We start from the raw sequence: 24,299 nt of genomic DNA, 5'->3' as shown, positions 1-24,299 counted from the left end.
TCAAAATGCAGATGTATGCAAGTGAGGCTGAGTACCCTGTGTTTGGGGTGTGTTTGAGTGAATGCACAAGGAGCTGTCAACTAAACCTAGCCAGACGTGGATTGAAGGGCACAGAAAGATTTAAGTGCAAAGAAATGCTCACTTTCTAAAAGTGGCATTTCTAGAATAGTAATATTAAATCCGACTTCACCAGGATTTTGTATTACCATTCTGGCCATACTAAATATGACCTTCCTGCTCCTTTCAGATCAGCAGCTGCCACTTCAACAATGTATGAGGGCAGCCCAAATGTTAGCCTATGAAGGGAGCAGGCCTCACGGTAGTGTAAAAACGAATTTAGGAGTTTTACACTACCAGGACATATAACTACATAGGTACATGTCCTGCCTTTTACCCACACAGCACCCTGCTCTAGGGGTTACCTAGGGCACACATTAGGGGTGACTTATATGTAGAAAAGGGGGAGTTCTAGGCGTGGCAAGTACTTTTAAATGCCAAGTCGAAGTGGCAGTGAAACTGCACACACAGGCCTTGCAATGGCAGGCCTGAGACAAGGTTAAGGGGCTACTGAAGTGGGTGGCACAACCAGTGCTGCAGGCCCACTAGTAGCATTTAATCTACATGCCCTAGGCACATGTAGTGCACTCTACTAGGGACTTACAAGTACATTAAATAGCCAATCATGGATAAACCAATCAATAGTACAATTTACACAGAGAGCATATGCACTTTAGCACTGGTTAGCAGTGGTAAAATGCCCAGAGGTCAAAAGCCAACAACAACAGGTCAGAACAAATAGGAGGAAGGAGGCAAAACGTTTGGGGATGACCCTGTCAAAAAGCCAGGTACAACATCTGTGTATTGTGTTTTCTTATGATATTGTGCATATGACACCAGTGGTATAGTAGGAGCTTTGCATGTCTCCTAGTTCAGCCTAAGCTGCTCTGCTATAGCTACCTTCTATCAGCCTAAGCTGCTAGAAACACCTCTTCTACACTAATAAGGGATAACCGGACCTGGTACAGAGTGTAAGTACCCCTTGGTACCCACTACAAGCCAGGCCAGCCTCCTACAACTGGGCACTGTACTAGAGAGTTACTAGTAAATCAAATATACCAGTCATGGATAAACCAATCACCAATGCAATTTAGACAGAGAACACTTGCACTTCAGCACTGATCAGCAGTGGTAAAGTGCCCAAAGTCCTAAAGCCAACAAAAACAGGTCTGAAAAAATAGGAGGAATGAGTCAAAACGTTTGGGGATGACCCTACAAAAAGAGCCAGGTCCAACAGGCACCAAGCAAGCATTAGTTAATTTGCATCTGATATAGTAGCTGTATTGAGTAATTTGTTTCCAGACAATCTATGAGGTCTTGGATATGTAGAGTATTTGTGTTTTCATATTTGTGCTAAAGTTATATAGTGCAACAATTACTCCAAGGACATCCTGACGCTATATGAAATAACTGCAAAGCCAACAGGAGAGAAAAATTGAAAAAGCCAGGTTTTTACTTTTTTTCTGAAACTGCCCAGATTACTAATTTGACAATTGTGACTGGAAGAGTTTTTCAGTGATTGGAAGCCAAATAGGAAAATCACCGGTGACCAGATTGACAATGCTTGATGGTGGGAACACAGACTAGTGTAGCAGAGTACAGTAGGGTCCAAACAGGAAAGCGGGGAGGAAATTTAGCCTGGAGATATATGAGAACTTTCTGTCTCAGAACTAGACAAAGTGAATTAAAGATAGAACGCTTCTTTACCAATAGTCAATGAAGGTCCTTGAGTTTGGCCTTTAAGGATGTGGTGGGAGGAACACTGAGCAGCAGTATATCAGCTGATTTGTGTGCTGCCTATAAGCAATGAGAGATAATCTGGGACTGCGAGATGCAAGGAACTTTGGTAGTCTAGCCTGGAGTTTATGAGGGCCTGCACTACCATCCAATGTAAAAACTCTGGAAGCAAAGATAAGGTCTACTCAAACATTTTCAGTAGACAGAAATACTTAGCAGGAACTTGACTATCTGTTTAGAACAGAGAATCTGCTAATATATGATAAAGCTCATTCAGCACATGTGGGTTTGACACCGAGTTCAGAAGACCTTCAGTGAGGTGACCATTTAATGGATGACTTGCAGAAGAGTAATGCTACAGTCTTGTCACTGTTAAGCTTCAAACAATTTGTCTGCATCCAACTGGCAACCTCAGACATGCTAAGGTGAAAGATGGAACAAGATTCTTCCAAATTATCTGAGATGGAAAAGCATATCTGAGTAGCATCTGTGTAAAACACAATGTTCAGCCTGAATAGGAATACCGTGGTTATCAGTCGGGTAATACTGATATTAAATAGCATGGGGCTCAAGGATGAACCCTCAGGGACCCAGCAGATAATTGGAGAGGCATCTGAACCGTTAGGGGGTAAAGAGACCATTTGAGTTCTCCCAGAAAGAAAGGAACCTACCTATTTAAGCACAATCTTACAAATGCCTATATTAAAAAAGATAGCTAGTGGGGCCACGTGAGGGATCATCTTGAATGCTGCGGATAGATCAAGCAGGATCAGGGTAGTAGAGTTGCCTTGGTGAAGCAGCATTCGAATGTCAACTGTTACTGACAAAAATGCTATCTCCACGCTAGGCCAAGCCTGACTGCACAAAAACTCCAGAAAGTTGTTACTTTCCAGAAACTTGGCCATTTGTCTATTGACTACTTTTGCCAATAAGTTAGCTGGAACAGATAGAAGCGTGATCATTTAGCTATCATTAAGGATTTTTTGGGTTGGCATAAGGTTTTTTTAAGAGGGGGATTCATATGCTTAATTCCGAGAGTCAGGCATTATGTCACTGCAGAGGACGTTATTGCATAGCTCCTTGAGAATGGGAACTAAGATATTTGAACATGACACCAATACATGAATGGCTCAAGTAGGGATCCAGATTTAATAGGGCCCATTATGCTCTGGATTCCCTGTATGGTTAGCTCAGAAAAACAGGGCAAAAAGTAAGGCTATTCAATTAGGCATCCACCAATGGAAGAGTATCTAATTGAGGATGGGGCATAAACGCTAAATACAAAGAATTCAGGAAAAGAAGGAATGGTTATTGTGGAACCCCTGAGGCTGCCTGACAGGACTGTTACATGCTGCATGATGCAGGTGGCTTTTCACAATGGAGACAAAATGAGCGGAGAGTTAGCTGAAGTCATGATTTGTGGGTCAGAACATTCGCCTTGGTGGCCAAAATAAGGCGTTGCTACTTTTTGATGGCTGCTTTGTAAATTGTTTTAATAGTTGTGCCCTACGCTAAATGCCGCTGGTGCTCAAGAGGCTTACACTGTCACTTTTGTTGGTGTAGATTGTTGGTATACCCAGGAGCAGAGAGGAGTTCCAGATGAGATTGATTCTTTCTAAAAGGGGCGTCTGGGTCAGGAGCTTCCAAGAATCAAGAAGAAACTGCTAGGAGCTAATGAAGGGATCATGAGATGCAATAGGTGGCAGGGAGGCAAGTGCTTTTACATATATATTTTGCTTAATTTTAATCCATCATTTCCTTATGGCAGCAGGTATGAGAGGAGCTTGTATGAAAGATTTTGTTGGTTCAGGAATAGTAAAAAGGATTGCATAGTGCTATGTCAAAGGTTAACAGAAATTGATCCATCAGGTTCATAAGACTGTTGCTGGTGAAAATACGGTCTAGCAGGTGCCCAGCCTTGTGGGTGGAAGCAGAGACCCTTTAAGCGAGTTGTAAACAATGGAGTGAGTGTAAGAGAGTAGTGGTTTCTCCACTCTGAAGATCACTGCAGTAAAAAGTAAGTTCTCCTAAGACCGTAAAATGTACATATTTTATGATGTAGGATAATGATTTACAAAACGCTGATCATGGGCAGGGAGGCATACAGAAAAGTTCAAGAGAACAAATTTATGAGTGTAAGAGTAAAGTCCACGCATTCTGGCTGGTCAAAACCTATGAGTATCAAGAAGAGTATCAAGAGTACGTGGAGTTAAAAACAACAGCCAATCCTCTGCCAGGTGCACCTTAGCGTTTTTTTTTTAACCAAGAATGGAGTAACAAGGTGTAATGGCTGAGGCAATATCGGGTGATGAAAAGTCTCTCAACCAGGCTTCAAAGAGGAACAGAGCATAGATTTTGTGGGAATTATATATACCCTGATGCTGTTTGGGAAAAATCGAACGATGATCAGAAAACATTTCACAACTGTGTCTGAAGCATTACCAGCTAATAATAAATGAGCTGTGGTATCCATATGTGGTGGAGGTGAGGTTCGAACACAGGAGACATTTTTTCAAAAAAGCCTTTTTGAATCACAAAAGCGGGGAACTGACTGCTTTCTTACCATGTCACTATGAGCTTCCACCGAGTATGTTATGCCACTGTTGAAACTCATTCAGTGACTCCACAGCATGTTGTACAAATCATCCATTTGTCTCAATCACAGGTGAATGTGGTTTGGAAGAGGGTGTTGGTGACAGTAATTGTAAAACCGACGGCTTCCATTCATTTTACTTGAGAAACAATAAGAAGTAACAATTAGGCCGCCCTACTGGGGAAGCTCACCCAGTTCTTGAGGAATGCACATAGGACATATAATGCAGGCACCCCGGGGGGGGGGGGGGGAGGGGAGCGGGGTGGGAAGGAGCACACCCACTGAGCCCCCAAGAGTGCCTCTGTGCTCATATGTTGATATAGTCCTCCAATGCCAACGATCACCTGGCTATCATCCTTAAAAGAGCAGGGGAGAACCTCAGCAATCCCTCATGCAGATGAAAGCAGCCATGCTCTGACCAAGTCCTCTAATCCTTGATACAAAAAAAATCACTTCTGCATGGAGGTACAATTATTTGCCTCCCGTCTGCAGAGGAGGAGGCGGGGGAGTAGGAAGTCTCGGGGCTTTTTTTCGAGTTGCTCATAATTTAATGAACAAACTGCGTAGCTGGTCACTACCTATAAAAAGTGAGGTGGTATTAACTGAATTCAGAATTTGCCTTTTGTTCCGAATTTTAGGCCGCGGGTTAATTATACGATGGAGATTTTCTAGTCGGTAGGAGGCCCTGATAGTTTCAGCTCTTCCCTTGGAATATGCTAGTGCTTCAGGTGGGGATTACACTTGTATGTGGATGGATGTGAAAGAGCGTGAATAACCTCGATTAAACTGTGCTATCTGCAGCACTCTGTCATCATTGTCGCTTCTGTCTTTCCTAATGTCAGCTGTGTTTACAGTCCTGTTAATTGAATAAACTGTCTGTAACGAAAATCAACATAAAAACCTTCTTTTTAGGGTCGGGTAAACATCGGGCAGGCGTAACAATAACCGCAAATCGCCTTGCAGATGCACACTGCGAGCCAGCTCGGGAAGGCATCCAAAAGGTTCCAATTATAGGCAGGACTAAAAGACTACTAGAAACGGCCCTCTGCGTGTCAATAATGGGTATCAGCAGAGCTAGTAGATTCCTAATTCAGCATTGCTATGTAGTAGTTAAAAACAGAGGGCTGCTGAAGTTTGATATAGGTTCGATAACACTTGAACTGATTTAGTGGTTGTGAAAACACATCTTCTAGCCAGCCCCCTACCACTGTCCGAAATGCTTCCCTTTTCAGGAAGCAGCATAGGCAGAAACTTTTGCAGATTTCTTAACATTCAGACAAGTCACACATTTCACAAAGTTGTTCTTCGGGCACTATTGAATGTCACAATACAAAAGGTTTACAAATGTAGTCTGTAATGGTAAAATATGAGCTCACAACCATGTTAGGGCAAAAATTTCACCCGATGAGGTAAGTTGTCTTGAGGAGGGTAACAGAAGCGGTTTCCTCTCTGCCAGAACGGTAATAGCAGTGTCAATACCGTTTGCCTGGCTGTAGCCATGATACTTGGTGGAGATGGTGAGACATGTCCCTCCTCAATTGAGTGGGCTCTCTTAATTTCCCTCCTCTGCAGAAAGTAGGGTTCACAGATACACCCCATTACTGATAGGATCACTAGATCATACACTCAAGGACCATTTGTACCCCGGTAACACTAACAAAACCAAACCCAGTGGCGATACTCATTCCACCACTGTATCTCACTGCCAGCAGTGCACACATTTCCCATGCGAATGAGTGTGGTCTCATTTGCAAAGGACACAATCCTGATGAGGTCCACTCGAGTGAACATAAACTTGGAAGTGTGTTCCATCAGCCAAGTATTAAGACCTGCTAAGGACTCCACATGTTATTGCCCATCTTGCCATAACAAGTATTGGTTACGGCTAGTTATTAACCATAATTATATTACCACCGAGCCCTGTGCTACACCCATTTACATAAGGCGGGTGCTTGAAAAATTTGGAAAGGCAAAACATGGTAACTGGTAGAGACCACTGATTACAACTGCTACTCAAAGAAAATACAGTATGCCACTTAAAGGAAATCCGGTGTGCTACTGTGCTGGTCCAGTACCTAGTTACGTATGTTGAAGCTGTGATATTAGACTAAATAATTAACTATAAGGATTGGCATTCAGAACTATATGGGTCCCTTTGTCAGATGCAAAAGCATTAAGGGGGTGATTCTTACTTTGGCGGGCGGCAGAGGCCGCCCGCCCAAGTAACCCCGTCAGAACACCGCACCGCGGTCGAAAGACCGCTGCGGTGATTCTGAGATTTGCCCTGGGCTGGCGGGCGGCCGCCAAAAGGCCGCCCGCCAGCCCAGGGCAAATCAACCTTCCCACTAGGATGCCGGCTCCGAATGGAGCCGGCGGAGTGGGAAGGTGCGACGGGTGCAGTTGCACCCGTCGCGTATTTCAGTGTCTGCAAAGCAGACACTGAAATACTTTGCGGGGCCCTCTTATGGGGGCCCCTGCAGTGCCCATGCCATTGGCATGGGCACTGCAGGGGCCCCCAGGGGCCCCGCAGCACCCCCTACCGCCATCCTGTTCATGGCGGGATTCCCGCCATGAACAGGATGGCGGTAGGGGGTGTCTCCGCCGCCATGGAGGATTCAATGGGGCAGCGGTAAACCGGCGGGAGACCGCCGGTTTACCCTTTCTGACCGCGGCTGAACCGCCGCGGTCAGAATGCCCTCGGGAGCACCGCCAGCCTGTTGGGGGTGCTCCCGTGGTCGGTGACCCTGGCGGTCACCGGCCGCCAGGGTCAGAATGACCCCCTAAATGTCTTGTGTGAGGTGGACTCACTTCAAAATATTGTCTTAGTGTGTGATTATGTTGTTTCATTCATACATGACTTCCGGCCCCAGAGAGTATGTAGGCGCTGTGGCAGATACCAAACGTAAATTGCATAGTCTCAAGGCAACATGTTAACTTTGGGATGACCTTTCTGGGCTGACCTCCTTTATCTTATTTTGTTAAAACAGGTGAAGCATATTGGAGGGCTCAGTGCTGCAGAGGCACCCTCGAGGAAAACTCTCTCACCACTTTTGTCTGCACTGGCCATGGAGTCATTGTGGAGACAGGTCATGGACTGGGGCGTTCAGGCAGGGGCAAGAATACCCACGGTATTCATGTGTACAGGTAACACTACTATAGCCAATCCTACTTAAAGAATTGGACAACTTTGGCACAACCTCAGCCGAATGCACGACCTGGAGCAATGCTACGCTTTCCTGTTAAATATTACTAATAGGTTAAATGCTGAGTCCAAGGAAACCTTGTGGATGCATGAAGAAGTGAGGAGTTGCATATTGAAGTCAAGATGAGGGGTCGAGGGATTTCGGGAGGACACAGGATAATAGCCAAATCCGTCGCTCGGAAATGGCAGCAGTGCAGTTTGAAGCGCAATGTAAAAACAAATTATTAGTTTCCTTGGTGGTGCTTATAAAAATCCCACTGGGTAGCGAAAGGCACAACCCATGTCTTTGTTTCATTAGGAACATACGGCTTTATAGAACAAGCAATGGAAAAGAACAATAGGCCAGGGTTTAGTGTGCTAACTCATACAGTATTAAGCACATAAAAGCAAGACCAGGCAAGAAACAAAAGGTAGATTGCAGTGAACACTCCATTGCATTCAGTACCTTCCTGTTTTTGCCTCTAAGTCAAACTAAACATGGATGGCAAGGGAGTCTACATGATAGTCCTTCAGTTTCTTCATAATTGAAAGGAAATAAAGACTAAAATGAAGAAACTGAACCCTGCTATTCACAGGGGCCACCCCGCATCGAACTGAAATAGATCTTGGTCTTTCATCCTACAGCACATATGCTGAACACTGTTTTCATTCTAGTGGTTTTCTTTTTCAATCACAGTTTACTGTGTCCCGCTCTCAGAACTAAATATACAAATGGAAAAACACAGAAGAGAATGCACACTGCAGAGATCAAATTTCAGAACCTCTCTGTCTATTTATATGCATTGCAGTCTGTGGAAAGCTGGAGTAGAGTTGGGCCACTGGGAGAGAAAAGGATTTAAAGCAAAAAACATTTCCAGTAGCTGTGGTACTAAGGATTTAATCTTGTAAAACTCGACTGTCAATAGGATGCACTACTAACCTGTAAATCCCACAGAGACTTTATTGACTAGTGCCCTTCATACATTCTGTGAACACTTAACTAGACTCACCCTAAAGATGTACTCTCAAACGTAGACTTTCATGCTAGGCTTCCCTATCCACTCAATGACTTACATTAATGTTGTGATTTTCAATAAACTTGTAGTAGTTTCGGAAAGCTTTCCCATTTGTGGGTTCCCCATTGTGAGCATGTTGTGACAGATAATGGGTCAACACCATTCTAACCAATTGATTAAGTTATCAAACTTTTGCTGTGCTCCAAAAATGCCAGCACTCACCTGTATTTCCTTCAGCATCTACAGATACAATCTCCTTTTTATGAGGTGATGTTACAGATGGGCTGTTGCGATGAGTATCCTGGCTTGAGGAGCGCTGCAGAGGTGCTGGCTTGACGACCATACCCCAGTTCACATGGCTAGCCTCTGAACGTGATCGGTTGTGCCCTCGCTTAAAGTTTGAGGGTTCATTAGTATTTACTAGTGCATCATTCACAGAATGGGGCCGGTCCTTCCGGCGCTGACACAAGCTGAACACATTAAAGGAAGAAGGCTCTCTTTGTTCCGCCCAGGCAACATTATCGGGGATCACGTTCCTAGGTGAGACAAACTGATCTTTGGTGGGAAAGCCATTCTGTGTTTTGGTGTCCAGAAAGCTACTTTTACAGTGTTCCCAAACAGTATTACCTCTTCTTAGAGAAGAGTTGTCATTCCGTGCATTGTTGCGGTCTGCCATTGTGGTCAAAACTTCATGTCCCAACAGTTCAGGGACCTCCTGGATCCCAAAAACATCGGTTTGCTGCCCAGGCTTTTCCAGTTTGTTATCAAATGAACTGAAGAAATCTTCAGTTGCTTCCAAGGCCGGGCTAATGTCCTCAACCTCGAGTGCCTCCATTTCACGACCTGCCAACGGATTTTGCCTTCTTCTGTTGAAAAGTTTCATGTAGGAACCAGAAGGTGAATGGATGTGTTTGGAAGGGCCCTGCCCACCAGAATCTCTTTATTCTTGATTTTGTAGAATTTTTGCACGCAGCTGGCACCGGCATCAGTAGAGAAGCTGGCCATTTCCTATTTTAAGCATGTGGTTTATTTCCATAGTTACGTTTAAATGTGCAAGTCTTCCCAGCCTTCACCATTTTTATTTTATTGTTGATGGCTTTTGGTGGTGAAACTGCGAGTGAGGCAACGTCTTGTGAACTCTATACCGGCTCTATCTTGATTTCCTGTGAAATAAAGCACATTACACTTTATTGAAACATAACCAAACTCCCATTGTGACTGCTTAATCATTCTTTTCCCACACTTTCAGTCACCTCTGTCCTAGCCGTAGACAAAGGGCTACGATTGTATTCCATCCTACAGATTACACATATATTTGTTTTGCTGAATCAGAGCCCAGTCAGGGAAGGGTGTGGTACTAGATAAGAAGGAGCAAAGGAAATCATTTTTATTGGTGGAGATAAACGTCTGAGAGCAAAGAATTTGTGCACTGATATCGTTGCAAGCACTTCACTGAAGTTGTAAATAATTTAAAAAAACACAGGCAGATTTCTGATATTGTTGGTCCACCGTCCAACCAAACTAAAGCATATATAAATAAATATACAAAATAGAAATAAAGTAATAACAAAATATGAACATTTGGGGAGAATATAGGGTAGGTTGCATGCTGCCTAGAAGGCGCCCTATAGTGCCATTTGTTTCTTAGTTTTTTACTTACAGTATGCAAAAAAAGGTGAATCTGATCCGACTGTTAGTTTTAAGGTTGCAGTGAACAAGAAAAGTCATAGCATTTCACGAAGAAAAACAATTATATCATTGGAGGTCTGTAAGTACTAAACCATTGAGAGTAGAAGAGAGGGAGACGGAGTAGTAATGGGAAAGAGCACTGCTTATACAGTAATATATTTTGTAGCAGTTAATGCTATGACAAAAAATCTTATTAACAAAAAGTAATAGTACCCGCACATATTTTAGGGTAACTCAATAAAAATAAAATAACAGCAACTCAGTGTACTATTTTAAAAAGCTGTGCCGGCTAAGCACTGGAATCTTTATGGGGAGGGGCTGATTTAGTGCTCAGAGTATCCGCACTCCGAATTTAGAGAAACTCGCCGCCCCATAGGACATCACTGATCATTGGGAGCAACCACAGTCACACAGGTATCTGTCAATCATGGATATCATTTAGGAGTCACCAGGGGTCGCAGCTGCAACGCGTGGCTTGTCTCTTGCGACCACAGGCACTACACTTGCGACCACTGGTCTCAGGGGTGGCCAAATCGGTGTCAAGAACTCAATGGTGGCCCTGCATTTCTTATTTTCTGCCAGTTTCTATTACAATAAAAGTGAATAATATTCTATTATTCATTATTTGTGTAATAAAAGTAGGCACACTAAGCTGGAACTGGACCTTTGGTGGCAGCTGTGGTAATGAAAAATTATTTTAAATGTATGTTGTGCAAATGCTTGTGGGTGAGAGTATGTTTATGTGAGAGAGAGCATGTATGTGTGAGCATGTGTGTGTGTGTGAATGTAAATGAGAGTCATGACAGGTAGTAAGTAAATTCTGCCCTGCCTTGCATCAGAGGGAGAGAGAAAAAATGCACCATATCTATTAAACTATGGTGCATTTTTTCTCTTGCTGGTGCACATTTTGTAGCCACATGCCAACACGCACACCCTTGTGCCATAGTGGAAGGGTGTGGACATTCTCCGAAGCATAGTTTTTGGGGCACACCCATGCACCACAAATAAATTCACCCCTTGATGCAATTAACACAAGGAAGCACATAACAAAATTCTGCATTACTTTGGGGTACTATCCAAAGCAATTAAAGACTTGTGTTGCATAGTAAATCAGACTGCAACATTTTGTGGCAGGTTTGCATCACAAAAGTGACACAAACCTGTAGCCAAGCAATAGTAAACTTTGGCCTGAGTATCAGTAAGTATACGTTAGTGAGAAAGAGTGAGGTTAAGAGTGAATGCAAGTGAGTGAGAATGAATAAGAATTAGTGTGAGGGGGTGTTAGAGTCTGTGAGTGAGATCAAATGAGTGAGTGTGAGTGAGAAAATGAGTGTGAGTGAATATGAGTGTGAGCAAGAATGGGATGTGATGCTTGCATGTTTGTGGTTGTCTAAGGCATAATGAAGGCAACTTTTGTCTTACATCGATACTCGGGCAAAATACTGGGGCTGAACTACTTGCCTCAGTTCTTCACATGACATACATGTGACAAAATACTGGCAATGGAACACTGGGGGTAATTCTTGGCATAAGTGTACTAATGATAAAGTACTTGCACTGGCATAGTAGGAGGTAAGCCATGGCATATAGGGCACCTATACAAAAATACTGGCCAACTTGTGAAAATTCTTGGCAAGTGGACACCAATGGCTGAATGCTGGTACTAGCACAATGGTTGTAGTTGTGATAAATGAGGACAACCTAGTATCGGTGTGCATGTGTGGTGGGGGTTGGCAACTGTGACAAAATGCTGGTCTTGGCATCCTGAGGTTATTTTTGGCATAAGGGTCACATATGGTATATGGATGGCATAATTTGTCATTTTGGATAAAAGGGGGCACCAATGCAGTATGAGGAAACCCATGACAAAATGCCGCCCTTGGCACAATGGATGTAATGTTTGACCAGTGGAGGCACCCATACCCCATTTTGAAAAAAATGGGCCAACTCCATGAGAACGTCATGTTTCATTGGCTTGGCACACCACGAAAGGATTTGAATATTTGATAAGTCCCCTTTCTGTGCCTGTTGCAAATGTATGTGAATATTGTGACTTAAAATGCACGATTTCACCCCATTCTTTTCACATCTTTCTTGGGGAGCAACCAACTAGAAGAGGTCTGGCTAACTGGTTTCATCTGTCTGGGATTCAAACTGGTAGCCGGAGTCATGTGGGACACTACCGGTCCCCTCAGCCACAGTTAAAAATCTTGGAGTTGTTTGTGACTCTGCCTTAACGTTTGACACCCACGTAAAAAAAAAAATCACCAATTAATGCATCTGGATCATTAAGACGCTTAAGAAAATCCTTCCTTTTATACCTCAGGATCTGAGAGCAACGGTAGTGCTAGCCTTGATTGGATCAAGACTGGATTACTGTAATGCTCTTTATCTTAACATCAATCAAGCCTCACTAAATAAGCTACAACTTATTCAGAATCAAAGCGCGCGCCTGGTTCCGGGTTTAGACAAGTTTGCATCTGCCAAAGATAGTTTGTAAAAACTCCATTGGCTACGGATTAGGAAGCGCATTACTTTTAAAACATTGTGTCTGACTCACAAGTCCCTCTACTTACAAGGTCCTTACTTGCCTCTTCCATTTATCAAGTGGTACATACCTGGACTGACCCTCCGATCAGCTGACCTGAAGTTAGCTTACGCTTCTAGGATTAAGAAAGCCTAAAATAAATTTGCCCCCCCAGGAGAGCGACCCTGTGCCTAAGGGGTCGCTCCCCTTGCGTGAAATTGGCGCAAAAAAAATCCCTGGTGCCTAGTGGTTTCTGCCCCCCTCGGCCTATTAATAAAAATAGGCCGATCTGCCCCCAAGGGGGGCAGAAATTGACTAAAGACATTGTGCCCCCCAGGGGAGCGATCCTTGCCTAAGGAGTCGCTCCCCACATACATAAAACAAAAACAAAAAAATTATCCCTGGTGTTTAGCGGTTTCTGCCCCCCCGGAGGGCAGATCAGCCTAATTATAATAGGCTGATCTGCCCCCGGGGGAGGGGGGGTAGAAATGGGCTAAAAATAAATTGGCCCCCTGGGGAGTGGCCCTTGCCCAAGGGGTCGCTCCCCTTATGCGCAAGTATAAATAAAAAAAATCCCTGGCATCTAGTGGTGGCCGATCTGCCCCCAACGGGGGCAGAAATGGCCTAAAAGTTAAATTGCTCCCAAGGGAGCGACCCTTGCCTAAGAGGTCACTTCCCACATACATAAAACAAACAAAAAAATGATCCCTAGTGTCTAGCGGTTTATGGCCCCCCCTGGGGGCAGATCGGCCTAATTATAATAGGCCGATCTATCCCCGGGGGGGGTACAGAAATGGCCTAAAAATACATTCGCGATCAGGCAGCAGAAATGTTGAGCGAGACATGAAAGGAAAGGAAATGACTTTCCTCTCCTTTCATGCCTCTCTCGCCCCCTCCACGTGATCGGAGGAGAAATGCTTTTGCATATCTCCTCCGATCCATGCTGGAAGCTGAGCTTCGGTGGGGGCAGCCTTTGATGAGGTCAGCGGCAATTGTGCTGCCCAGGGGAGGGGGGTGCGCTAACTCTTCCCCCGTGGGCCCCTATCTGGATGTAACGGTTACTCCTGGGAGCCCGAGCGGTGCTGCCCAGGACATAACTGTTATATCCACAGCACCCGAGGGGTTAAAGTAGCAGACATAGAGACAATACTAAAAAATCTGATCAATATAATATGTGAAGATCAAATCAATTAAAAAGCGAGGATAAATTACAATTCATTAAAATAACAATACTACAGGACGTGTCCTCGATGCCACTCAAGATGGCGGCCCAATCTTAAGGCTCCACTCCATGCGGATTTACCAAAGTCCTATTAGCAGCTTCTGCGATGGATAACTGTCGGAAGTTCTCCTGGCCAGCTCAGTGTATTTTCAGATTTTTATGTCAACGGGAGTTCTTTTTTCATGGATGGTGCTGCCAGCAACATTGCGGATGCCATTTTGGATTTATTTTGTGAGGCACTTCCTCCTCAGCCTCTGAGCTCAGTATTTGAGCATTCCAATGCTGCATTACCACATTGTAACCGATTCCTTCACACGCAGGAACATCTTTTATACACTTTATTGCTTTGGGGCATTTTTATGAATTTATGGGTTTCAGATAGCGTCCTTGGACTTGCTGTGCCGGCCATCTTGTTTTTGCCTCATGTTTGAGAGACTTTTCTTTTCAGCCCACCTTTAGCTCCTGAAGTACTCTTTCAGTCATTTCCTTTATGGCACAGTTTCATTGAAATATGCTGATGGTTTTATAGGGAATGCCTTGAATTCCTGTCATTTATACTTTCTAATCTTTGTTAATTGGTCAGGACGGATTCTACATGGATGGTGCTTCCTCTTTTTTGAGAACATGATTGGTGGCTTTCTACTATGCCTATCCCTGAAGAGCTCCTTTAACTATATAAAATAGTTTTCTCTGAGTAATCACTTTTTTCATTATCTTGTTTTAAGTGTTTAATGAGCAGGCTTAAAAAGCCATTATTTTCCAGTAAGCACCATACTTCAGCCCTAGCTTACTCTGTTCTACCTTCTAAAGTACCCCCAATGGGAGGTTCGTGCTCTACTCCGGATACAGCCTGACCAAATACTTCTCGTCCAACAATGTCTACAACCTTACCAATAAAACTGCATTCATCCTCCTCTACTCCTAAAAGGGTTAAACATGACCCTCCTTCTCCACCAATATTAATTTCTCCTGTGTCATTAGATTCTGTTTTAGAGGAAATACGAGTCTTATGTCCATTTATCAAAGAAACGAATACTCTCATTCAAACCCTCGATGATAAATGGTCAAATATGGATTCCAGACTGACATTGGTGGAGCAAAGAATCAGCGATTTACAGGACATTTCTACTAAAGTTGCTCATTTGGAGAAGGATGTGGTTGTGTTAAAGAAGCATGCTGAAGACCTGGAGAATAGGAACAGGTGAAACAACTTATGTTTGTATGGTCTTCCTTCTACCAGTTTAAACATCAAACATGCCCATAGATTAGGACCTCGCCTAATCTCCTCAAATGTTCCATCTAAATCCTGTGATGTGATCGTTTTGTTCTTACAATTCACATACCTTCTGAAAGTCTGAATGCAGCCAAGTAAAAAAAAACAGCTTATATGGTCTGGAACTAAGATATTTCTTTAACAGGATGTTTCCATGGTCACGGCTAAACAAAGGAAATCATTTCTTGCTATTTGTCCTGATTTGCGAGCTTTGGGAGCACATTATGGTTTATTTCACCCTTGCTCTTTTAAGGTCATATTCCAGAACAAAACAACTACCTTTGATGATCCTGTGATCCTCAAGAAATGTACTAATTCTTTCCCACCCTCCTCAATGGATACTGCTGGTCCTTCTTCCTCATGATGACTGTAATACAAATTGTTTCATGCCTCTAACTTTTAACTTTTATTACATTCCATTTAGGTGTCAGCAGCTGATCTTCTCAGATATCTGACTTATTTGTTCACATTTCTTCCTTTCTACTTTTCTTGCATGATAGTGATACTTCTACTTTGTCAGTTTCCTTTTTGTTCTTTGTGGTAGTCCGGTGTGGTTCGTCGCACCTTGTGGGTTGTGCCATCTTCATCTGTGTCGCCACTCCGTCTACTTTTATGCTCCCTTAAGGTACATATTTCAGTTATCATTTTTTTTTTTTTACATGTACTGTCTGCTATTCTTATTAATATTATTATTTTCCCTCTATCTCTTCCTCTCTTTTCTCCACCTCGTATATTGTTTTTATGCTTTCTTATTCCTACTTCCTCCATCCTTTTTTCCTTACTTGTAATTTTGTAGACCATGTAAATTTATAAATTGTTATAATTATTAACATTCAGAGTTATTACCTGAAATGTTAAAGGTTTTATTAATCCCATAAAAAGGCAAAGGATTTTATCTCATCTGGCTTCCTATAACCCAGATGTAGTTTTCTTACAGGAAACCCATCTAACTGAAGCCTTAAAACTAAAATGTGCATGGGTAGGTTGGTTTTTTGCTTCCTCTATGTCCAATAAGAAAAATGGTGTTATTATACTGTGTCACACAAATTTAAAATATACACTTCTTACTCGGGAAAGAGACACAGATGGTAGGTGGCTGGTTGTTAAATTGTTAGTTAATGATATTCCCCTTGCCTTGTTTAATGTATGTGGCCCAACTATACCAGAGTATGAATTTTGGTCTACCATTACCAAGAAATGTATACAGTTTCAAGATGAATTCTTTATCTTAAGTGGTGATTGTAACCAGATTATGGAACCATTTATTAATCACCAGTCTCAAATTTGCTTTATTCCTCACAAATCTCACAAACAATGTCATTTTACTATTTCTCAGAGTCATTTAGTAGACACATGGAGATTATGTAATCCCACAGCAAAAGAGTTTTCATTTTATTCCCCACCTCATGGTTTTCTATCACGGCTGGATCTTATTTTTCTCAGTACTGCCTTGGCACAAAACCTTATTTCAGCCAATATTGAGCCCATCATTATCTCTCATTATGCCCCAGTTGTTGCTGATCTGGACTTGGGACTTGCCTTATCAAATCAAATAATTGTCTTTTGCTTAATCCTATTTAATCCTTTTTCCTTCATTTTTTAGCTCCCTTGGTAAAGATTTTTTTGTAATTAATTCAGGAACTGACAACTCTCTCTCCTCACTTATTATGGGACAAGTTCAAGGCAACAGCACATGGTTTTATTTTAGATTTTGCTTCTAAAAAGAAGAAAAGACAGCATAAAGCATTATTAGAGACTATTAAATATCTTGAACATCAGTTCTATACTTCTCCTACTGATTCTATAGTACAAGATCTTGCTCAAGCTAAATTCCATTTAAATAAAGGCACTACTGACAATGCTTCTTCCATTTTGCTACATAGCAGTGCTCGTATTTACTGAGGACGTAATAAACCTGGAAAACTCCTAGCTAACTACCTTAAGATTTGAAACAACATTCATTTATTGATGTTATTTAATGCTGTGATGGGAAATGTTTAATTAAGATCAGAATATTTTAGAGGAATTTATGAAATTTTATAAGAACCTGTACACTCCTGAATCTCCAGCACATCCTTCTCTGATAGATGATTATCTTAAGGCTTTTCCCCCTTCTTCCCATGATAATCTCAAGTTCTCTTCTCTCTAGAAAAAGATATCCTTCCCAGAGTTGTGTAAGGTGTTACTTGCCCTTAAGAAAGGTAAAACTCCAGGCAGGTCTGGATAGTTTTACAATAGAATTCTATCTTAATTTTTCCAGTCTACTACTTCCTGAACTGCTGCAGCTTTTTCAATTTTCCTACCATTCTGGTACAGCACGAGGTACCTTTCAGGAAGCGTTGATATGCTTGATTCCCAAGGAAGGTCGAGATCAATCTTATTGTACAAATTATCGTCCTATCTCCCTCATGAATGTGGATTATAACATTTTTGCCAAACTGCTTGCCCTCTGTCTAGAGCCTTTTTTGGCTGGATTAAGAGGCAAAGAACAGTCTGGTTTTATTAATGGTCGATTGACATTGGATAACTCTAAATTATGTTTTAATGTGTTAAATAAAGCTCCTCCTCTTTCCTACCCTCTAGCAGCCATAGCTATCGACACAGAGAAAGCATTTGAGAGAGTTGATTGATCTTTTTTAATTAAATCCCTTTCTTGGCATGGTTATGGCCCCAAGATTGTATCTCGCATTTCTCTTGCGTACACATTTCCTATGGCTTCTGTGCTGATTAATGGTAGAACTTCTCAATTCTTCCATTTACACCGCGGGATTCGCCAAGGTTGCCTCTTATCTCTTCTATTGTTTGTTTTAGCCCTTGAGCCCTTCTTAACTCGAATTTGGAACAATAATCTTATTTCTGGCTTTCGATATGGAGACCAATATTTAAAGTTTTCCGCTTACGTGGACGATGTTCTCCTCTTCCATTCTAACCCAGATGTTACGATTTTTGTGTACTTCACAAAATATCTGACTTTTCCTCCATTTCAGGTTATAACATTTATTTGGACAATACTGAAATTTTACTGATTACAAAATTTTGTACAAAGCAATCTTTTGATTCTACTGGTTTTCACTGGAACAGTCTTTAGATTACATTTTTGGAAATATGGTTTACCAGTTCTATTTCAGATTTAGTTAAGATTAATATGAAAGAAGGGATTAATAGAACTGATAAACTTTTAACTTCTTGGAATCCATTATTCCTGTCTTGGTGGGGTCGCATTGACTTCATCAAAATGGTTACTCTGATTCTGCTATACATTTTGTCTACGATCGCGGTTCATATACCGCTTACATGCTTTAAAAAAATAGATTCTCTTCTTTCCAAATTTCCTTGCAATAAGAAAAAGCCAAGAATCTCCTTATCACTTATCAGAAATCTAAGATGTTAGGAGCTGTTAACTTTCCTGACTTTCACACGTATCATAAAGCTTTCTGTTTGTAACAGGTTTCTGAGTGGCTCTTATCAGCCTCTTCTACACATACACCTCTTTGGCTCGATATTGAAAGTTCTCTGCTTGCATTGTTTTCTCCTCCAGAAGTTCTGTCCTTTTCTTCTAAAAGCATAATTTCTTACTCTCCTTTACTTAAACATACCTGTTATCTTCTAAACCCTTATTATCAATCACAGATCACTTCCAGGTTTTCTTTCTTGCATTCTCCTTTATGGTGCAATCATCTTATTACTATTAATAATACAACTATCTATTGGAAGTCTTGTAAATTAAAGGGTATTATTTGGGTTTGTGATTTATTTGTTGGGCCGGATCCTTGCGCCTTTCCTCATTTTCAGCACCTGTTTAGTTGTCCTGGCTCTTTTTGGCATACATTTTCTCTTCTTAAAGGAGTCATTCTCGACATTTTTGAGTCACTCCCTTCTCCATGTATGATTCCTTTATCTCAATCTTCCCTTTTTCAAATACTCACACTTAATCCTAAGGTTTCCCTCATTTTTACATTCTTCTGTGTCCCTAATCCTTTATGTTCTAAATCCAAGCTCGAACATAGTTGGGAATTAGATCTGGGGTATGCTTGCTGCATTGCCTTATGGAATAAAATTTGGTCTAGGATTCCTAAAATATCCAGATCAGCATCAACAACACAATCTGTGTTTTTTCTCTATCATAGATTATATCACACTCCTACCTCCATTGCTACGTTTTCTAATACGTACAAAAAATTCTGCTGGTCCTGTAATCACTCTCATGGAGATTTGATGAACCTACTGTTTGTGTGTCCACCTACGGCCTCGTTCTGGAAAAAAGCATGGTCTCAAATCACTAATGTTTTTAAACTTTGTTTTTCTCTGTCACCATCACTGTTGTTTCTAGGAAGTTTATCAGATGGAATTAAGTTAAATACTGATGAAAATATTGTATTTGATTTTATGTTGTCATTAGCTTTTCAACAAGTTTCTGTGAACTGGCAATGTTCTGCTAATATTTCCTTCAAAGCATGGTGGTACAATGTTTGTCATCGTCATAGACTGGATCTTGCATTTGCTGCTTTGTGTAGTCCACATGTAAATAGAGACTTATATTGCTTACCTTTATCTGAATATTTAGATGCTCATGCTAAACAGCCAGTAATCTCTTCACATTCTGAAAACTTTAAAGCCCAGTAATGTGTATTTTCTCTATTTGTTTTGGCTTTCTGACATGTTCTCCTGTTTGGAATTTATTTTTTCCAATATTATATTTACTTTGACATTTGGTCTCAGTCTTTTGGTTATGAGTCCCTTCCCGTCCTCCCTTTCCCTCATTCTGTTATCTTTCTTTCCGTTTCTTATATAAAATGATAAACAGCTTTCCTCTCTCATAGAATATTATTTTTGCAGTATTTACATATGCTAACATTATCGTTGTTGAATTATATTTTACGTTTAATAAAGCTGATTAAACATAAAAAAATAACAATACTACATTAATAAAGCAGTAATAGCCTAAGAATAATAAGTTAAAAAATAATAATGTGTAAAAACCTCCACAGGTCAAGATACAGATACGTATAGTGAGGCAATCACATTTACAACTGAAAAGGAGAGAATTTTATGCCGGATTGGCCAAATGCTCTCCAGGCACTTGGCAACAGAAAAAAACAATTACAGGGGATCTGTCTGCTCTGCATATTCTCAAGGCTACCCTAAACTGTCAGGCTCCTAGATATTGACATTATGCGCCATTGCAGAGCTTACATTGTTTACAGTATTTTGGACAAGAAAAAACAATTAAATTACCATCAGTTTCCTCATCCCCAATACATACTGGGAAGATTTTACTTATACCTTCCAATTTTACTGTAAGTGTGGTGGGGGGTACATAGCCCAACCTGAATCTAATATATAGTGACTTTGTGAAAGGAGGTTCAATCTCATCCATAAACTTCCAAAAGCCGAAAATGGCTTGGGCTCTACGTTCTGTCAATTGCCAGAGTCTGTTCTGGTTAAACAATTTGGCCTCCTCCTGTTCCCAATATGCAAGCTTCACCTTTTAAGCAGTAGTTAGAGTAATGGAATTTAGGTCTGTCCAATACTCTTGTATGCCTGTAAAATAAAATAAAAAGTTTTACAAGGGTCAGCCACTGAAATTTGTCCCCACCCTGTGACATATCCAAAAAATCTCTTAGGCCCACCCTGAAATGTTCTAGCTTGGGGGGTAGACCATAGTCGCACCCAGTACAGAATTGATTTCAGACAGGTTAACAGGAGAACCAGCCAGATATCTAGATCTTGTAGAAAAATAAAGGAGGGCTTTGTGGCCTTTAACTGCTGCTCCCAGGAATTTATTTTCAGCTATTTCCATGGGGGTTATGTTACAGTGGGGCCCCAAAGTTCTGCTCCATATGTGGCAGCTGTTAGGGCTAGGGCCCTCCAGATTTCGAGAAGGGGAGAAATTAGATGGAGCGTGGTCTTATTCTCAAATTTAAAGATAACATCTGCCCTATGGGTAAGGGTGCTTTTTATAACCTGATTTGCCCAGGTATTAGTGCTGGATAAGTGAATACCGAGGTAATCTAAATCAAGCACTATTTCAAGCTCCACCCCTTCTAGTGATATAGCCCCTCTAAATTGTCTGTGTAGGTGAATAGCCATAAACTTGGTTTTGCTTGCATTAATTGCTAGGCCATGGTCTAAACAAAATAAGTTAAGGAGTCTTAGAGACCAACAAGGTATTGTCAGCAAACAAAAGAGCAGGCCCTTTGGTCCCCCCCCAAAAGACAAAATCTCAAAGTAGAAATCTTCACTACAAACTTTGTCCAGTGGCTCCCCGATGACACCTCCTTCTGCTTAGACACTTGTTGCTCCCTTGCCTGTCTGAACTTTACATTTTCAGGAACTTTTCTTTACAGTTTCTTATAAGTCTGAAGGTAAGACAAGACCAGGCCCAAGCCACCTCGTGTACCTGAGCAGCTCTCTATTGTGGTCTGCCTTAACTTTCAACTTTGCCCCGCTCTTGTGCTGCCAGATACTCGCAGTTGGTACTTTGATCTTTTAGGCACTTTATTTCACTTAAAACTTTAAAAATGTATAACTCCGGTTGTACACATTGGATTTAATTTTCTCTATTTTTCAAAATTAGTTTGGGATTTTTCTTGTGTTGTGTTTTCACTTTATTACTGCTTGTGTGCTGCATAAATACTTTACACATTGCCTCTAAGTCTGACTGCTTTGGTACCAAGTACCAGAGGTCTAGGAACTGGCTAATTTAGATACTTTTGTAGTTTATGCTGACAAGGACTATGGTTGTTGTCTGAGTGGGGCTTACACCCCCACCTCAACCAATAACCCGATTTCTTACAGCAAATAATTACATATCACTGGCAGAACTGAGATGGAGGAAGGGTAGACAATTCGAGGAACATGTTTTCCATGAACAAAAAATAAATGTAGCAATATTTTTGCAAGTCACTATTTCTTCATCCCTATGTATTTGCAATATCTGCACTGGGTATACTCTTCAAAATTAGGTTGTGGAAAACAGATGGACTCAAGAAAAGGAACGTAAATTATTCAGTACCTATGAACCAGGAGAAAGGGGAACATCTCTACAGAGCATAGCAGAGGCATTTGCTTTTGAATCCCTATATTTATAATGTTTTCAATAAATGGAAAATTAAAATAAGAACTTTACTTGTCATCTCAGTCGAAAATTGCATCAGCGGTGAAAACCTGAGATAAAGGCTTATGATATGAATAGTTGCTTATTTTCTACAGCAAGTGCATCATAAGTGAATGGGCAGATTAAGGTTGCAGGTAAAACACAGTTTTGCTCACCTACTAATCGAGGCACTGTACAAACAAAATAAACAGAACATTCAAACATTCAGTTCCTCAAGAACATAGGACTTCATAAAACATTACATGATTTTAGTTGAGTAGAATCGAGTCTCTGTTCAGGCTGGAGCAAATGTGATTGCAACTTTACTGAAATACAACTGACTTACCTTTTGATAGTGTGTTTCTGTATTGGCAAATTCAGTGATTAATTGTGGCCAACACTCCAAAGAGGGCCGCCAGGGGCTGGGGCTACATTAACAGCATGGGAATAACACCTTAATCACTGGCGGGATTGCATGGGGAAGAGGAGTGAAGCGATCTGAAGAAAGACACCTGCAACACCTGAGAACCGGCGCAAGACCCATTAAGCTGAGAGAGGCATGGGGGGGACTGAGCACCAGCGCTAGGATTGTGGCAGCGCAACCACTGATTGCTTCCTGAGAAGGCCACACGCGAGGGCTGCCAGGAGCTGGACCACATCAACAGTGAGTGAACAGCGCCTCAGTGGCCAAAGTGATAGCGCCAGGAGTGGAGCGACACGAAGGAAGACGCCTGGAACACCGGAGGACTGGCGCAGGGCCCAGTAATCTGAGAGAGCCACCAGGGGACTGTGTGCCAGCTCTACGAGTTTTGGCAGCGCAACCGCTGACTGCTTCCTAAGATGGCCCCACACCACAAAGCCCCCAGGAGCTGGGCCACATCAACAGTGAGTGAACAGCGCCACAGTGGCCGGAGAGATAGTGCCAGGAAGAGTGGAGCACCCCAAATGAAAACACCTGAGGACCGGCTTATGGCCCAGTAAGTCGGGAGAGGTGAGAGGATGCTGAGCGCCGCGCTAGGAGTTTGGCAGCGCAACCACCAATTGTTTCCTGAGGTGGCCCCACCCCGCGAGGGCCCCCAGGAGCTGGGCCACATCAATGGTGAGTGAACAGTGCCTCAGTGGCCTGAGAGATAGCACCAGGAAGAGTGGAGCATCCTAAATGAAAACAACTGACGACCGGCGCGTGACCGCGGATTGCAGCCTGAAATGATCCCCCACCCCTCACACGAAGGCTGCCAGGAGCTGGGCTACATCAACGGTGTGGGAACAGTGCCTGATTCGCTAGCAGGACCACGTTGGGAAGAGCGGAGTACCCTGAAGGGAAACACCCGCAACACCTGAGGACCTGCACAGGGCTTTGAGCTGCCCTGAAATGGATGTACTGCAGCTGACTCCTGCCTCCATGATACCCACACCCACAAGAGGAGAGCACAATGACACGCTGATAACCCCTTCAAGATATACCTATGGCCACGCTGCCTGAGAGAAACCATGGAAACCTACCACAACAACAGATGTGCTGGATGCACCCCATGACCCCGATAATGACCGGCAATGCATTGGACACTTGAAAGATCCAGGTGTGCCCCATTCTCACATGACAGCATGCAGTGAATCAGAAATGCCTCTTCAGACAGAGTTGTGAAGTGCAACACAGGGCCTGACACTCTAGATCCTGCAGCACTGGTTACACAAGAATTTACACAAGAGGCCCTGGTCACCTCCCACCCGGGTTCAAATCACTGCTGCTCCCCTTGTGGCCTGCAGGCTCATTGTGGGCCACTACACAAACTGATGCACCCTGTATTTGTAAACAGAAAGACCCAGCCAGTAATGCCCATGCACAGAAACTCATGCTTTTAGGCGTTGCTCCCCACCCTGCACCGGCAAACCTTAGCCGATGGTGCC

At 42.3% G+C, this 24,299-nt stretch overlaps 1 protein-coding gene across 1 annotated transcript in view; it reads right to left on the bottom strand.

Moving 5' to 3' along the window:
- The window catches only part of PLEKHM3 (pleckstrin homology domain containing M3), a 525,809-nt gene that overhangs the window by 416,525 nt on the left and 84,985 nt on the right, over positions 1–24,299 (bottom strand). Inside the window, exon 2 of the mRNA XM_069225959.1 lies at positions 8,807–9,747. Within this exon, the coding sequence (XP_069082060.1) occupies positions 8,807–9,467 (661 nt within the window). The 5' untranslated portion in view covers positions 9,468–9,747. The remainder of the gene's footprint in view (positions 1–8,806; positions 9,748–24,299) is intronic.

Source organism: Pleurodeles waltl, chromosome 3_1 (assembly GCF_031143425.1).
Source record: "Pleurodeles waltl isolate 20211129_DDA chromosome 3_1, aPleWal1.hap1.20221129, whole genome shotgun sequence".
Lineage (NCBI taxonomy): Eukaryota > Metazoa > Chordata > Amphibia > Caudata > Salamandridae > Pleurodeles > Pleurodeles waltl.
This window is presented reverse-complemented; position numbering and strand designations above follow the sequence as displayed.